The sequence below is a fragment of the Bubalus kerabau genome, chromosome 20 (genome assembly GCF_029407905.1).
Source record: "Bubalus kerabau isolate K-KA32 ecotype Philippines breed swamp buffalo chromosome 20, PCC_UOA_SB_1v2, whole genome shotgun sequence".
NCBI lineage: Eukaryota > Metazoa > Chordata > Mammalia > Artiodactyla > Bovidae > Bubalus > Bubalus kerabau.
Genome location: NC_073643.1, coordinates 61,347,986 through 61,366,265, shown reverse-complemented (window position 1 = coordinate 61,366,265; position 18,280 = coordinate 61,347,986). Strand labels below are relative to the sequence as shown.

General features: G+C 47.4%; 1 protein-coding gene across 2 annotated transcripts in view; it reads left to right on the top strand.

Moving 5' to 3' along the window:
* Positions 1 to 18,280, top strand: part of KBTBD12 (kelch repeat and BTB domain containing 12) — a 51,080-nt gene that overhangs the window by 10,473 nt on the left and 22,327 nt on the right. For both annotated transcript variants that reach the window (XM_055558518.1, XM_055558517.1), the window contains exons 2-4: positions 14 to 1,195; positions 5,831 to 6,101; positions 8,962 to 9,112. In XM_055558518.1, coding sequence (XP_055414493.1) covers positions 126 to 1,195; positions 5,831 to 6,101; positions 8,962 to 9,112 — 1,492 coding nt within the window. In that variant the 5' untranslated portion in view covers positions 14 to 125. The remainder of the gene's footprint in view (positions 1 to 13; positions 1,196 to 5,830; positions 6,102 to 8,961; positions 9,113 to 18,280) is intronic.

Sequence of the window (18,280 nt, the reverse complement as noted above, 5' to 3'; positions counted from 1 at the left end):
TCCTTCCCCTCAGGAATGTTTCATGACATCCCTGTCGCTTGGTGAGTAATCAGACATGAAAACAGGCCCTCGAGAATCAAGCTACGTTTAAAGAAGACCTACTCGGAGACATTGGAGAGGACACCATGGAGTGCAAGTCTGAGGGGAAAGAAAAATACCAACACAGCTTGAACTTACTGAATAAAATTAAAAGCATGAAAGATTTAGCGGAGATGATTGATGTCGTGATCATCGCAGAAGGGGAGACGTTCCCCTGCCACAGGCTGGTCCTGGCTGCCTTTAGTCCGTATTTCAAAGCCATGTTTACGTGTGGGCTCCTCGAGTGCACCCAGAGAGAGGTGGTGCTTCACGACATCACGGCGGAAAGCGTGGCGGTGATACTCCGATACATGTACCACGCGGCTCTGGAGGTCAGCAACGCCAATGTGCAGACGGTGGCCATGGCCGCCTACTTCATGCAGATGGAGGACGTCTTCCAGGCGTGCCAGAAGCACATGATGGCCCACATGGACGCCTCGAACTGTGTCGGCATCTACTATTTTGCAAAGCAGATTGGAGCTGAAGACTTGGCCGATCAGTCGAGGAAATACTTGTACCGGCACTTTGCCGAGGTGAGCTTACACGAAGAGATCCTGGAAGTGGAGGTGCACCAGCTCCTGACGCTTATCCAGTCGGACGACCTGAACGTGTCCAGAGAGGAGAGCATTCTGGACCTCGTCCTGAGGTGGGTCAATCACCGCCCGGACCGACGCACAGAGCACCTCGTGGTGCTTTTGAAGCAGGTTAGGTTGCAACTGGTCAGCCCTTCCTTTCTGAGACAAGCCCTGAGGAGGAACACGGTGCTCCTGTGTGACGCGAACTGCATCGACCTCATTCAGAACGCGTTCAAAGCCATCAAGACGCCCCAGCCGCACGCTCTCAATCTTCGTTACGGCATGGAGACCACCAGTCTCCTGCTGTGCATTGGCACCAATGCTTCAGGGATCAGGTCGAGACACAGGAACTACGGGGACGCCAGCTTTTGCTATGACCCTGTGTCGCGGAAGACCTATTTCATCTCGTCTCCCAAGTACGGGGAGGGTTTGGGCACCGTGTGTACCGGGGTCGTCATGGAAGACAACAGTCTCATCGTGGCTGGGGAGGCCAGCGCCTCTAAACTCTCCAGACAGAAGAGCAAGAACATTGAGATCTACAGGTTTGTACCCAGCATTTGTTTCCATTATCTGGCTTTGACACCAGCAGCAGACGTTACTGCTGGGAGAGCATGTTTTAAATCACATGTGTTCTGAATTACCTCGCGATCATGTATTTGACATAGAGGTAACATTCATAACGAAAGCATCCACATTCTTTTCCCTCTCCCGTTCACTGTTAAGAATCCACCTGCGGTGCGGGAGACCTGGGTTTGATCCCCGGGTTGGGAAGATCCCCTGGAGAAGGGAAAGGCTCCCCACTCCAGTATTCTGGCCTGGAGAGTCCCATGGACTGTATGGTCCATGGGGTCGCCAAGAGTCAGACACGACTGAGCGACTTTCACTTCACTTTCATTGTTGAGAGGGTATAGATGAAGCTGTGTGAGTTAAGTGTGTATATGTTACAATTCCTGTCTGTTTATATCCAGGTTTCACTGTTTATCCATATGCTATAATCGCTTTGCTTTTGAAGAGCTGCATATAACTTTTAACAAGAAGAAATGTTTACTAACAGTGACTCCTTTGTGCTGACACTTTCTAGTTCACAATTCAGAGTAAGAAGTGATTGGTTTCTTGGCCAAAATGTACTGTACGTCCTGTCAGCTTTCATTCTGTGCCCTTAATGAGTGGGTCTCTCCAAACCTCTTGGAGAAGGAAGTGGCAGCCCACTCCAGTACTCTCGCCTGGAGAATCCCACGGGCAGAGGAACCTGAGGGGCTACAGTTCATGGGGTCGGAAAGAGTCGAACACAACTGAGCGACTAACACCCGCTTCCTAAACCTCTAATAGCATCTAACGTGGGCAGCCAAAGAGTGCTTCGACCTAGGACTGCAGGAGGAGAGGGGTGTCTGCTTAGCAGTCGCGTCTGTCCAGGGCTTGTGCCTGGAGACAGCAGGAACTCAGCCCTGAGACGGACCTGGGTGAATGAGAACTGTGCAGGCAGTTCCTCGAGCTCTCCTCACCCACCATCCCCTCTCGGGGCCCTCGAGCCAGATGTTCTCAGACTTCCCTCGGGAAGTGCTTCTCAATGGCAGAGTGGGCACAGAGAGAGAGGAGAGGGCTCTCTTTAGCTGTCATCTCCTCGCGTCGCAGGACCGCTTCAGGCTCCAGCGGGCGCCCCTCACCTGCACGCGTTGAAGGCGTGTCGCTTCTGCCCGGCAGTGGGGGCAGGCATGGAAACCCCAGGCAGTGACTGCCCCTCTGGCCTCTGCCCACGGCGACAGAGTGGGGGCAGGTTCGAACCCCAGGTCCCGGGGGGAAGGGAGCCTGGGTCTCCTGGGGCAGTCTCTGGGCCCCTGACACTCGCTTCCTGTTGCTTTTCCCCTTGGAGCCTCAGGTTGTTTTGGTCTCTGCTTTCTTCCTCAAAGAGGTGCAATTCTGCCATCAGAGTTCATACTTCACAATCTCCAGTCCTCTCAAAGCCTGTGTTTTGATCCTTAAATGTCTCGCCTCGTAACTGTCTTCAAAAACCCACTCTCTATTCGTCTAACTACCCACCCTGTGTTCCTTTTCTTCTCTGTCTTGAACTGACCCTGTTTGGTGTGACCCACAGGCTCTCCCACGTTGGGCAGAAGTGAAGCCTCAGTTTCGCTCCTCACTTCCCCCAGGGATGAAACTGTCAGCAAGGCGAATAGAGAGATAATCAGAAGCGTTTGCTGTTATCGTTGCTCAGTTGCTGCATCGTGTCTCCTTGTGACCCCGTGGACTGCAGCACGCCAGGCTCCCCTGTCCTTCAGCAACTCCCGGAGCTTGCTCACACTCGTGTCCACTGAGTCACTGATGGTATCCAACCGTCTCATCCTCTGCTGCCTCTTTCTCCCCCTGCCTGTTTTCTAATAAGTTGGCTCTTTGCATCAGGTGGCCAAAGTATTTGAGCTTCAGCTTCAGCATCAGTCCTTCAACAGCATATTCAGGGTTGATTTCTTTTAGGATTAACTGGGTGGATCCCCTTGCAGTCCAGGGACTCCCAAGAGTCTTCCCTAACACCACAGCTGGAAAGCATTGATTCTTTGGTGCTCAGCTTTCTTTACCATGCAGCTCTCACACCTGTGCATGCCTACTGGAGAAAGCAGAGCTTTGACTACATGGGCCCTTGTCATTGTCAGAAGCGTTGCTTGGGGCTTGAAGGAGGTTCCCAGTGCTGTGCGCATCGTTAGGGTCTTACAGTGCTCCCTAAGGGCACGTCAGGGCCAGGTTTGCGATCTGTTGTTTTTGTTTAGTCAATCAGTGGTGTCCAAATCTGCAGCCCCATGGACTGCAGCATGACACGTGTCCCTGTCCATTGCCAACTCCCGGAGCTTGCTCAAACTCATGTCCATTGAGTCGGTGATGCCATCCAACCGTCTCATCCTACATCATCCCCTTCTCCTTTGCCTTTAATCTTTCCCAGCATCAGGGTCTTTTCCAGTGGGTCAGTTCTTTGCATCAGGTGACCAGAGTACTGGAGCTTCAGCATCAGTCCTTCCAGTGAATATTCAGGACTGATTTCCTTTAGGATGGACTGGTTGGATTGCCTTGTAGTCCAAGGGACTCTCAAGAGTCTTCTCTAGCACCACAGTTCAAAAGCATCAGTTCTTTGGTGCTCAGCCTTCCTTATGGTCAAACTGTCACATCCATACATGACCACTGGAAAAACCATAGCCTTGACTATATGGACCTTTGTTAGCAAAGTAACTGTCTCTGCTTTTTAATACACTGTCTATGTTGATCATAGCTTTTCTTCTAAGGAGCAAGTGTCTTAATTTCATGGCTGTAGTCACTGTTCACAGTGATTTTGAGGCCAAGAAAATAAAGTCTGTCACTGTTTCCATTGTTTCCCCATCTATTTCCCATGAAGTGATGGGACCGGATGCCATGATCTTTGTTTTTTGAATGTTGAGCTTTAAGCCAACTTTTTCACTCTCCTCTTTCACTTTCATCAAGAGGCTCTTTAGTTCCTCTTCACTTTCTGCCATAAGGGTGGTGTCATCTGCATATCTGAGGTTATTGATATTTCTCCCGGCAATCTTGATTCCAGCTTGTGCTTCTTCCAGCCCAGCGTTTCTCATGATATACTCTGCATATAAGTTAAATAAGCAGGGTGACAATATACAGCCTTGACGTACTTCTTTCCCTATTTGGAACCAGTCCGTTGTTCCATGTCCAGTTCTAACTGTTGCTTCCTGACCTGCATGCAGGTTTCTCAGGAGGCAGGTCAGGTGGTCTGGTGTTCCCATCTCACCAAGGGAACGTTTCATGCAAAGATAGGCACAACAAAGGGCGGGAACGGTGTGGGCCTAGCAGAGGCTCGTGATGCGAGCGAGCGTGTCTGCATCTCCGCTATGTCGCGCCCGCGTCCTGAGTGTTCGTCTTTAGACGCTCTTCCGTTCGCCTCCACTCTGTAGTTCACAGACCTCCACGCAGACACCCTTCTTCTTGACTTAAAGGTGGGAGTGGATTATTCGCACTGTGGTCGGTTGTTTCTGTTTTAAAAGTACACCTCCCATCTCTTTGGTCTCTCACGCTTCGGTAGACAAGCAGCTGAGGACAGTCGTCTTCCGACCGACAGCCTCTGTGAGGACGGTGCGTGCTTCCCCCCCGCCGTTGCCTTCTTTGTGACACGTCCGAAACAGTGAGCTCTACGGCTTCATCCGGGCGTTTCAGCTCCTCATCCTTGATGCGAAAGGCTAAATCGATTACCAAGTCGCCCGGCAAACATGTACTTCCCAACCTTCAGGGGATATATTTTTGTTCTTGGCCTCTTAAACCGTGTCTCAGAAAAATGAAAACTCAGCTTTTGAAGATTTTTTTTTTTAATGTGGACTGTTCTTAAGGTCTTTTTTGAGTTTGGTACAACGTCGTTTCTGTCTTCTGTTTTGGTTTAAGGCGCGTGGGGTCTTAGCTCCCCCACCAGGGATGGAGCCCCCACTCCCCGCGTTGGAAGGTGAAATCCTAACCACTGAGCCACCAGGGTGGTCCCCCAGACCCCAAAACCCGTTTTCCATCCTATTGGCACGTTCACCGTCTGTTTCCGGAGCCCCCGCCTGTAGACACGCGATCCTCCCTTCTCTGAATCCCCTACAGTTCAAGGCAGTGGTGAAAATATTGTCTGTAATGCTAAGAACTCTGGTTTCCTCCTAAAATCACTGAGAGGACAGCTGTCCTGAGGGTTGATAAATGTCGGCGTTCAGTTTGTGAGCAGCCAGACAAACCTGAAGGGAAAGAGCAGTCTTTGGGTTGAAAAGAACAATCGTCCAACTTCCCTGCCCAACCTGAAGTAAAACGTCATCCTGGGGAAGAATGTAAGAGTTGGTCTAGAGCAAGTGGGGAAAATGCCTGTAACAGGTTCAGCTGTCAAACGTCTGATGCGCAGTGAGTACCCTATACGCAGAAGCTGTTCTCTGTGTAGAACACACGTAAGTTTTTCACCTGTTTCCAAACAGAACCTTTGTTTTTCTTATTTGCCATATTTTTCCTGGGGTTTTCCAGGCACGACTTAGCGATGAAACGCCAGCACGTATCACTGTCTTATACTGATGTTTCTTCCTCTCCAATTAGAAGAACCAAATCATGTTGTTTTTGGAGAAGAAACTTGTGTTTCTTTGGCAGCTTGTTTTCACGTTGAATCTAATCCCGGTTCTCTCTCTGCTAATTCACAGGTACCACGACAGAGGAAACCAGTTTTGGGAGAAGTTATGCACGGCAGAATTTCGAGAGCTCTACGCTCTGGGCGCCATCCGTAACGACCTCTATGTGATAGGAGGGCAGATGAAAGTTAAAAACCAGTATCTTATCACAAACTGTGTTGATAAGTACTCTGTGGAACGGGACACCTGGAAGAGGGTGTCTCCGCTTCCTCTGCAGCTGGCGTGCCACGCGGTTGCCACAGTGAACAATAAACTCTACGTGATTGGAGGCTGGACCCCTCAGGTTGAGAGAGCTCCTGTGTGCCCACGTGGCATGGCTGTGCTGAGCCTGGCTGCTCTGCTGAAAAACGTTGCAGTCGTTGAATACTAAAAGAGGGTGGCTCGCGCTTCTGGTAACATGCTCTTTATGTTATAGAACACTAAACAGAAGACTGTAAGCGTGACAGCGCCTCTGTCGTTGTTTAGTCACTAAGTCGAGCCCGACTCTTTGCGACCCCGTGGACCGTAGCCCGCCAGGCTCCTCTGTCCATGGGATTTCCCAGGCGAGAACGCTGGAGTGGGTTGCCATTCCCTCCTCCAGGGGGGTCTTCCTGGATCAGGATTCAAATCGCATCTCCTGCATTAGCAGGCAGGTTCTTTACCACTGAGCCGCCCGGGAAGCCTGATAAAGCAGTTTAGGGGAATGAATTTTATTTTATTTTTTAGGGGAATGAATTTTAAAGTGCGTTATTCTACACCTGACTTCACTCAGTATTTGTGCTGCGTCCCTCAAAACCCACCCATTCTCGCAGACGATGAAGGAGGCCTGTGCTGAGGGCTTATGTGTGGGAAACATCTCAGCTCGAGGCAGAGAAGTGGACCCCCGGCCCGGTTCTGTCTGCACTGCAGCTGTGTGACCGGGGGCACGTAACTCCTTGGTCTTTTTTCATATAAAGCTTCTCACTCTAAGCAGGAAATTGAAATACTTATCTGCGATGTCCCAGCCATTTTCACAAGAGGGCACAGTGATTTTAAGCCCCTCCGTCTCTGCTGGGCATCAGCAGAGGGAGAGACAGAGGCCAGACTGGAGTTCGGCGAGGCAGGGCTGCAGGATGGAGGAGCCCGGGGGCTGGGACCACAGTGGCGGCTTCTCTGCGCTTTGGTGGCCCCGTCAGCGCCTGGGGCTGTCACAGAAGCCTCACCCAGCTGCCTGCTGCCCCGGCCATCCAGTGTTCGTAAAAAGATTAACCTCACTGCTCACTGCCTGTCCCCACGGCGTTGGCGTTGTCGTTTAGTCGCTGAGTCGTGTCTGAGTCTTTGCGACCCCAAGGGCTGCAGCACGCCAGGCTTCCCTGTCCTACACCGTCTCCCAGAGCTTGCTCAAGCTCATGTCCATTGAGTCGGTGACGCCATCCAACCATCTCATCCTCTGCCTCCTTCTTCTCCTGCCCTCAGTCTTTCCCAGCATCAGGGTCTTTTCCAATGAGTCAGCTCTTTGCATCAAGTGGCCAAAGGACTGGAGCTTCACACGACATAGACTAGTTTTATTTTTGCCTGTATGAGTCCTCCTTTCTCCAGATTTGCTTCATGACACCTCAGTTGTCTGATGCGTCTCTTTGCTCATTTCATGAGCTTCCATTCTGCCTTGTAGGATGTATCACACTTGTTCTTAAAATTTTAAACCACATTTAATACATGTTGTAAATTCATGCTACGCATTGAAAATTAACTTAGATTTAATCACAGCTAGTAGCTGAAACCTGACAGAGTATTTGTAATTAAGCTTTTTCAGAGCTATTTATTACGTAGTTAATTTTGCATGAATATGCTCCAAAGAAAAGCTTTCCTTCGGTTTTTTAACACTAAAGTAGAGATTAAATACTTAAATTATAAGGAAAATTAAAACAATAAAGTCAGTATTTCCTAATTTTTAATGTCTTTGAACATGTGACTATTTCCTGGATAATGAAAGCCTTTGCTAATCTGTACAGAATACAATACATTAAATTGCAAGATAGCCTGGGGCTGTGGTTGCGTATAGTGATTATTACCCTGAGCAAAAACTAACTGCATGACTTTCATAAGCAAGGAAATTATTTCTGTGTTGAACACCTGCACGAAAACAAAAAGCAAAAGATACTTGGTCATCTTTAGCTTGACGTCTTAGAAGTTCCTAAAAGGTTGCAGACAGAAAATATTGCTTTACCTGAAGTCTGTTACTGTTGTTGCTGGAAATTTAGGAGTAGGGAAAGCACATACATCTATGAGTATTTAGCTTCTAATGTTTCTACTCATTATATATATATATACACACACACATTTATTATATATATATTTATATACATTTATTATATATATACATAATAAATGGGGCTTCCTTGGTGGCTCAGTGGTAAAGAATCCACCTGCCAATGCAGGACACATGGGTTTGATCCCTGATCCAGGAAGATCCCCTGGAGAAGGAAATGGCAACCCATTGCAGTATTCTTGCCTGGAAAATCCCATGGGCAGAGGAGCCTGGTGGGCTACAGTCCATGGGATCGCAAAGAACTGGACATGACTCAGCGACTGAACAACAAATGTAAAATAAATACATAAAAATAACTGCAAATAATTTCTATTAATCCATGTATCTTTAAAATTAAATTCAAACCACTCCTATACTGTGGTATAAAAATACTCTCATTACTAAAACACTCAATTGTTTTTTTAGCTTTGCTGTATTTCGATTATAAAAATGTTATAAAGAAAAACGCTTTATAAATTATTAAAGTTAGTTTTTCACAAGTATTATTTAACCAACCACTATAAAGCTTGGTAAAATAAAATTACACTTTAAATAGTGTTCAATAAACCTTGGCTTGATTTTTTAAGGCTTTGCAATGCTTCATTTTTTAAAAAACGCTGTATTGTCTCCCTGCTAAAATCACAGGTTCTTTGCTAAAACCAACACCTTAGCCCCATTAGCACAGAATATAAATCCCTCCGCTATTGACAGGGTACTTATAATCCCAAGCCTTGGGATTTGGTGTGTCTGTGAATATAAGTCACTGTAGTTAACCTCTATTTATCTTGTTGGCTGTCTGCTTTGATTAATTGCACTCATGTGCTCACAACGATCTCTAAATGGGCTGTTATTATATTGGCTGTCATATTTCATATAGATGGATCTTCCTGACGAAGAACCTGATCGATTGAGCAACAAGCTGTTGAGATACGACCCCAGCCAAGACCAATGGACGGAGCGGGCGCCCATGAAGTACTCGAAGTACCGGTTCAGCACAGCCGTGGTCAACAGTGAGATTTATGTTCTGGGTAAGGAGAAGCTAAATGCCTCCTTTTATTTTTCTCAGCAGTTTGCCTCCATGACAATGAGATCTTCTTCCTTCTCTCGTCCCAGTTCAGCTACACACACCACTATCCCCAGCTGTCTTTTATTTTCTAGAGCACAGTCAGATAAGATGACAGGAAAGTCCACTGACGTGTTGAAAGCAAAATATTTTTATCGAATTTTTCAGTCATCTGGAATCCAGTAGTGATACATCATTATATACCCACCAGGTAAAATGCTGTGAAAAGGCAATAAGCCTTTGGCCACCTTACGTGGATCAAAACATAGGCTTTAACAACCAACTGGTTGTCGGCACTAATTAAAGAAACAGGTAGAGGGTTGAAAAAATGCCACAGGTATGCCAGCCCTCTTCACTTTGCCTCACTCACCAGAATTCCACTAAGGGGTCATCAAATGATGTTTTCTCTGAATGCATTTGCCCCTTATCTCTGGAATGAGTGTGTGTGGTCTTGCGCTGGCCAATAGGGGTTGGTGAGAGGCTGGTTCCTTCCACTGAGGTGGGTCCGAGCGACCCCAGAGCATCCTTGGTGCCTCCCTGTCCTTCCCAGCCCTCGTCTAAGCTGCTTCCCTCCTCCTAACGTCACGCCAGCCTGCCTTCCCATGAGCATGGGCAGACAGGGGCTGAGACAGGCTGAGTGCACTGGTGAAATGATGCCGATTCTTTATTTCAACCCCTTCTGCAATACTGGCCAACTGGCAAAAGTAATGGGTAACAGAGAAATGGCAAAAAAAAAAAGAAATATGGGCTGAAAGCAGACCAAGGCTTTGAGTAGTTTCTTTTTCTTAAAATCTAAACGGAAGCCGTTATCTCTTGGCTGCGAGCACAGCGTGAAGGAAAATAATTAAAGCACTGCAGCGTTAATAGTTGTGTGGTTTTAAGCACAAGAACGTTATGCACATGATTCACGACTGCCTCGGTTAGGAGGCTCACTCGAGACCATAATTAAGCTTTTCCTCTGGGTATACATTTGTTGCTTTTGTTATAACCACATGCAGTGCCATCGCCCAGTAGAGATAACATCAAGCCTAGGACCAGTCTCCTGGGATTGATGTATATGGAGCTCAAGGAGCACAGGGCCGATCTACTGATTATATTGCAGTTGGAGGCAGTCGAAAGTGGGAGAGAAGTGATTGTCGATGGAAGCGCAATGAGATTCCCAGCCCCTCCCCAGCGTGAAAACACGACTAAGCTAAACGTGAAGTAAAAACAGGGTCGTTTTTGTAACTTGTATGGAAAGGACCAGATGGTCAATACAGAAATCAGGTTGATTATATTCTTTGCAGCTAAAGAATATATACAGTCAGCAAAAACAAGACGTGGAGCTGACTGCGGCTCAGATCATGAACTCCGTATTGCAAAATTCAGACTTAAACTGAAGAAAGTAGGGAAAACCACTGGACAATTCAAGTAGGACCTAAATCACATCCCTTACAATTATACAGTGAAAGTGATTAATAGATTCTAGGGATTAGATCTGATAGACAGAGTGCCTGAAGAACTATGGACAGAGGCTCCTAACATTGTACAGGAGGTGGTGACCAAAACTATCCCAAAGAAAAGGAAATGCAAGAAGGCAAAATGAAATCTGAGGAGTTTTTACAAACAGCTGAGAAAAGAAGAGAAGCAAAAGGCAGAGGAGAAAGGGAAAGATACACCCAACTGACTGCAGAGTTCCAGAGAATAGCAAGGAGGGATGAGAAAGCCTTCCTCAGTGATCAGTGCAAAGAAAGAGGAAAAGAATAGAATGGGAAAGACTAGAGATCTCTTCAAGAAAAGCAGAAATACCAAGAGAACATTCCACGCAAAGATGGGCACAATAAATGACAGAAATGGCAAGGACCTAAAGAAGTAGACAAGATTAAGAAGAGATGACAAGGATACACAGAAGAACTGTACAAAAAAGGTCTTAATTACCTTGATAACCACGATGGTGTGATCACTCACCTAGAGCCAGACGTCCTGGAATGTGAAATCAAGTGGGCCTTAGGAAGCATCACTACAAACAAAGCTAGTGGAGGTGATGGAATTCCACCTGACCTACTTCAAATCCTAAAAGAAGATGCTGTTAAAGCGCTGCACTCAACATGCCAGCAAATTTGGAAAACTCAGCAGTGGCCACAGGACTAGAAAAGGGCAGTTTTCATTCCAAACCCAAAGAAAGTCAATGCCAAAGAATGTTCAAACTACCGCACAATTGTGCTCATTTCACATGCTAGCAAGGAAATCCTTAACATCCTTCAAGCTAGGCTTCAACAGTACATGAAGCAAGAACTTTCAGATGTACAAACAGGATTTTGAAAAGGCAGAGGAACCAGAGATCAAATTGCCAACATCCATTGGATCATAGAAAAAGCAAGGGAATTCCAGAAAAACTTCTGCTTCATTGACTATGCTAAAGCTTTTGACCATGTGGATCACAACAAACTGTGGAAAACTCTTAAAGAGATGGAAATACCAGACCTCTTTACCTGCCTCCTGAGAAACCTGTATGCAACAGTTAGAAAAAAAGCGACAGTTAGAACCAGACGTGGAACAACAGACTCGTTCAAAATTGGGAAAGGAGTACATCTTCTGTATATTGTCACCCTGCTTATTTAACTTCTGTGCAGAGTACATCATGTGAAATGCCAGGCCAGATGAATCACAAGCTGGAATCAAGATCGCTGGGAGAAATATCAACAATCTCAGACATGCAGATGATACCACTCTAATGGCAGAAAGAGAAGAGGAACTAAAGAGCCTTTTGATAAAGGTGAAAGAAGAGAGTGAAAAAGCTGGATTAAAACTCAGCATTTAAAAAACTAAAGATCATGGCATCCAGTCCCATCAGTTCAGTTCAGTTCAGTCACTCAGTCGTGTCCAACTCTTTGCGACCCCATGAATCGCAGCACGCCAGGCCTCCCTGTCCATCACCATCTCCCGGAGTTCACTTAGACTCACATCCATCGAGTCAGTGATGCCATCCAGCCATCTCATCCTCTGTCGTCCCCTTCTCCTCCTGCCCCCAATCCCTCCCAGCATCAGAGTCTTTTCCAATGAGTCAACTCTTCACATTAGGTGGCCAAAGTACTGGAGTTTCAGCTTTAACATCATTCCTTCCAAAGAAATCCCAGGGCTGATCTCCTTCAGAATGGACTGGTTGGATCTCCATGCAGTCCCATCACTTCATAGCAAATAGATGAGGGAAAAAACAGAAACAGTGACAGACTTTATTTTCTGCACTCCAAAATCACTGCAGACAGTGACGGCAGCCATGAAATTAAAAGACGTTTGCTCCTTGGAAGAAAAGCTATGACAAACCTAGATAGCGTATAACAAAGCAGAGATATCACCTTGCCAACAAAGGTCCATCTAGTCAAAGCTATGGTTTTTCTAGTAATCATGTATGGACGTGAGAGTTGAACCATAAAGAAGGCTGAGCGCCAAAGAATTGTTGCTTTCGAACTGTGTTGCTGAAAAAGACTCTTGAGAGTCCCTAGGACAACAAGGAGATCCAACCAGTCAATCCTAAAGGAAATCAACCCTGAATATTCAGTGGAAGGATGGATGCTGAAGCTCCAATTCTTTGGCCACCTGATGGGAAGAACTGACTCATTGGAAAAGACCCTGATGCTGGGAAAGATTGAAGGCGGGAGGAGAAGGGGACGACAGAGGATGAGATGGTTGGATGGCATCACCGACTCAATGGACATGAGTTTGAGCAAGCTCCAGGAGATAGTGAAGGACAGAGAAGCCTGATGTACTGCAGTCCATGGTGTCGCAGAGTCAGACATGACTTAGCAACTGAACACACACTTCTTAGTTCAAGGATTGTCCGCGGACCAGATGCTTCTGGGGGTCATCTGGAGAACCTCGGTTTAAGATCCCTAACGGGTGTGTGTCCGGTTCTGTTTACTTTCTGAAACTCTGAAAATGTTCATCCCACATTAAATCTAAATCAGCAATCTTCCATTCCAGTGCATTTTTTCTGAGACTCGTTTTTCAGATTAGAGTCCATTTACAAAAAGAATTGTTGTTTGTTGTTCAGTCGCTAAGTTGTGTCTGACTCTGCAGTTCCATGGACTGTAGTCCGCCAGGCTCCTCTGTCCATGGTATTTTCCCAGCAAGAATATTGGAGTGGGTTGCCATTTCCTTCTCCAGGGGATCTTCCTGACCCAAGGATCGAACCCAGGTCTCTTGTGTTGGCAGGCAGATTCTTTGCCGCCGAGCCACCAGGGTGTGGTACCAAAAAAAGACAAGGTTTTCTGTGCCTTAACTCCTGGGTGCATCCAGGAAAGCGGAAAGTTTCCTCGAGTCTGTGTTTAAAGTCTCCTACTGGCTCACCTTAATGGGTGTTTGCATTTTGAATCTTTGTATTATTGTTACTTGTCCAGCAGCACTTAGATGATCACACGGACAAGGCCTTTGTCTGCAAAAGGTTTATCATCTTACTTACAGGAGAACACTGCCTTTAAGTGGGTGGACAGTCCAGCTTTGCAGTCTGAGTTCGCAGTAGTGGAGAAACTTTTCCTGGCGTTGGAAATTGAGAGAGTCTGTATAGCTACATTTTCCAGATAACTGATACCAGCATCTTGACCATTTTACTTATTTGGCTGGTTGGGTCTTAGCTTCGTCGTTTGGGATCTTTTGTTGAGGTGCGTGGACTCTCTAGTTGTGGCATTGGGGCTCAGTAGTTACAACGCGTGGGCTTAGCTGCCCCACGACAGGCGGGATCCTCGTTCCCCGGCCAGGGATGGAACCTGCATTCCCTGCAATGCACGGTGGATTCTTTGTTTTTCAGAGTTTTCGAGATTATTTTCTTTCATGTGTGTTTCCGTGGTATTTATGTAAGTTTTCCATTTCATTTTTCAGATGATATTTATGCAAAACATGGTAAGATTCTCTGAGAAATCTTGGTTCCTTTCTTTTTAAAAAATTAATCAACTTTAATGGAGGGTAATTACTTTACAATAGTGTGGTGAGTTTTGCCACACGGGTGCACATGCGGCCACTGGAGCACCAGGGAAGACCCCGTGCCAGCACCTTTAAGTGTCAAATTTTGGCCAACATTTTTAACTAGAAAATACCAATGTTAAGTTATCACATTCTTCTCTATCTCGTGAGAAATTACTTGGAGGGAAAGTAATAGTTACCGAAGAATCACTGAACGCTAGGTGCTGTTTCCACGCACGGTCTCAGTTTTCACAACAGCCTGGAAGGGAAGGCCTGTGTTTACTTTTATCACCCAGTGTGATTAAATCAGGATTCAGACCCAAATCTGTCCTATTTCAAAGCTAAAATAACTTTAAAAGTGACTCGGTCATTATGAGCACCAAAGTCGCACTCCCTGCGTGTGCGTGCGGTCCCCCCTGGGTTCGAAGGACGGCTTCTGCTGGCTGCCGCGTCTCTATGGTCCTTCCTTTGCTCTTCGCTGCCGTTAGGCTTTCTTCACTTCCCACTGCCTCACGCCCCGCCCATACAAGACTGTGCAAACAACCTACCTGCATTGCCCGTGTCCGCCGTTGTGCAGACGCACAGACCGTACTGATAACGTCCTCTGGGGCCAGTAGGCCAGGTGTTTTTAGCACAGACTCCAGGTTTTGCAGAGTAAAGTTCCGATGCCCATCACAGCCCCGCTTCTGCCTCTGTTCAGGGTTTGCACCCGTGTTCTGGGCACGCAGTCTGGCCTCTGTTACGTGTGGGGGACTGTTATACACCTGGAGCCACAGGGACTGGGAAACCTCGGATCCAACTACCGCAGGGAGAGAGGTAGTCACAAGGGGCAGTCTGGGCTGTGTGACGAACGGCCTCACCTTCACCGTATTATGATTTTATAAGTCTTCTGAGTTAATCCCATCTGTACAAAAACTCCCCAGGTGTCTTCTTGGCTGAAACAAAGTTCCTCCTGCAGATAGACCCTACCCTGTAAGTTATGAATACCCTGTGCTTTCCCCGGTGGCTCAGGTGGTAAAGCGTCTGCCTGCAATGCAGGAGACCTGGGTTCCATCCCTGGGTCGGGAAGATCCCCTGGAGAAGGAAATGGCCACCCACTCCAGCATTCTTGCCTGGAGAGTCCCATGGACAGAGGAGCCTGGTGGGCTGCAGTCCATGGGGTTGCAAAGAGTCGACCACGACTGAGCAACTTCACTTTATGATTTCCAGCAAGTGGGTTCACTTCTCCGAGTCTGTTTTATTCGTTCATAAAACGAGGCACTTAAGAGAGATGAACGCTGTGCTGTGAGTTCAGGTGCCCAATAAACAGTAGAGATGGTGATTATTACCATGTGAAATAAGTTGGGGAGGGAGGGCTCCCTCCGCAGTCCAATGGTTAAGGCTTCTCACTTCCCATGCAGGGGGCATGGGTTTGGTCCCTGCTTGGGGAACTAACATCCATGTGCCTCACAAAGCAACCAAAAACAAACACAACAAAACAACAACAAAACAGCTCTGTGTGTGTCAGCGCGTTACTCGCTCAGTCGTGTCTGACTCTTGGCGACCCCGTGGACTGTAGCCCATCAGGTTCCTCTGTCCATGGGACTCACCAGGCAAGAATGCTGGAGCGGGTGGCCATTGCCTTCTCCAGGGGATCTTCCTGACCCAGGGATGGAACCCAGGTCTCCTGCATTGCAGGCGGATTCTTGACTCTCTGAGCCACCAATTAAAAACGTGTTTTTAAAAAAGTGTCAGGGGGTGCCCTTACACTGTAGTGTCCTAACATGGCCCCAGATTATTTCCCATCTTCAGAAGCATGAGGTATTCCAGCTCCTGCCCCGGCAGGTCTCCGCGCTGGCCTCGCAGCCCAGAGGGGGCGTCCTGGTGCTGGGATCGCCCGTCCCCAGGCCTTTGGAGTCAAAGGACCAGTCTTTCTACTCTCCTCCTGCCCTCCCCTCGAGGACACGCGCAGTGGCCCGGTGTCCATTCACACAGCCTGCCCCTGCATGGGGGGAATACTGACCGGGACGTATTCCTCCTGTAGGAGCTAAAGCTGCACACGTCAGACTGCCGGGCGCTCTCTCTGGCTAATGCTGCCCCTGGAGGTTTGATTCGCGTTGTAAAGATTTAAGTTAAAATCTGCACTAAATGTTTATTGTGAAAATGCCTATATTGGAAAACCACATCATGACAGACACCATGAATAATTTGAATTTAGATGAAAATGACCCCAGAAGTTACGACAGACTAGCAAAGAGTGCATTAGTAAGCTATTGGGTGGTTGTTCCTGGAAAACTACTCATTTCCTTCTTAACATACAAATACAGGCACTTCCCTGGTGGGCCAGTGGCTAAGACTCTGCACCTCCAATGCAGGGGGTCTGGGTTCGATCCCTGGTCAGGGAACTGGATCCCATATGCTGCAACTAAGACCTGACATAACGAAATAAATAAATAAATGTTTAAAAATAAAATAACAATTCAGGAAAGCATCTGTCTAGGTTGTTGCTGAAGTGATTCCACTGTTCATGCCTTTGCATGTGTATTTAGTAGGGAAGCTCTTCTGGTGGATGACTTTCTGGAGCACTTAAAATAATTTAAATAGTCTCCAGGGAGCCTTATGAGTAAAGTGCATGCACGCTCAGTCGTGTGCGACTCTTTGCGACCCCAAGGATGGTAGCCCTCCCAGCTCCTCTGTCCATGGGATTCTCCAGGCAAGAATATTGGAGTGGGTTGCCTTTTCCTCCTCCAGGGAATCTTCTCAACCCAGGGATCAAACCCGAATCTCCTGCATTGCAGGCAGATTCTTTACCACTGAGCCAATGATGCCCTTATTACAAACTCCAGGTATTTTAAATGAGCTGATTTCCACGCTGACTTTTTCCTGAGAGCTCCCTTGGGCAGCCGGTTCTCAGGAAGAGCAGGGAAGAGGGGCTGTGTCTTAACAGAACCCTGTCCATCACCAACTCCCGGAGCTCACTCAAACTCATGTCCATCGAGTTGGTGATGCCATCCAGCCATCTCATCCTCTGTCGTCCCCTTCTCCTCCTGCCTTCAATCTTTCCCAGCATCAGGGTCTTTTCCAATGAGTCAGTTCTTCGCATCAGGTGGCCAAAGGATTGGAGTTTCAGCTTCAGCATCAGTCCTTCCAATGAATATTCAGGACTGATCTCCTTTAGGATGGACTGGTTGGATCTCCTTGCAGTCCAAGGGACTCTCAAGAGTCTTCTCCAACGCCACAGCTCAAAAGCATCAATTCTTCAGTGCTCAGCTTTCTTTATGGTCCAACTCTCACATCCATACATGAATACTGGGAAAACCACAGCTTTGACTAGACGGACCTTTGTCAGCAGAATAATATGCTCTCTGGGTTGGTCATGGCTTTCCTTCCAAGGAGCAAGCATCTTTTAATTTCATGGCTGCAATCACCATCCACAGTGATTTTGGAGCCCAAGAAAATAAAATCTGTCACTGTTTCCACTTTTTACCCTTATACTTCCATGAAGTGATGGGACCAGATGCCATGATCTTAGCCCCCCGACCAGGGATCACACCTGCACCCCCTGCATTGGAAGGTGACATCTTAAGCCCTGGACTGCCAGAGAAGTCCTCTGTACACTCTTTGTGGTAAAGTTCTGAGAAAGATAAAACCTTCTGGGCTCCACCTCATTAAACCCAACTCTTGATGCTCTGTTATAAAATACTGACAGAATGTGATACCAAGGGTTCTCTCTCTGAAAACAGTTTTTGTGAGACAAACTTCAGATTCCATAGTATCAGCCACAGCTTTGAGTGCAGCGTGCTTCTTCTGCAATGACAGTTCACTATAAATGCACCTGGGGTTTTCCTCAAGTGTTTTTAAAAAGCCAAATTGGATGCCGAAGTTCCTTTAACTTGATGGGTCAGGCGAAGTCAAATATAGAAAGTGAGCCGGGAGAGCTATTTGTGGAAACGCTGAGACCTGTCCTGGGCCGGCCCCGGCAGCCACTCGACCACACCCCTGTCCGCCACACCGCAGGCCCTGGGGGTCACCCCCAAACAAGCCTCCCTTCTGCGGCTGGGTTTCCTCTCTCGCCTCTGCTTTTAAGCCTCTGCGTCTAGACCAGTGCACCCTTCAGGGTCTGGCAGGACCCACCCCTCGAGGTGGTTTGTGTGAATTGGAGGTGCTGCTCTCAGCAGGACTCTGGCCAAGTTCCCCGGACACCCAGGGGCAGAGAGCT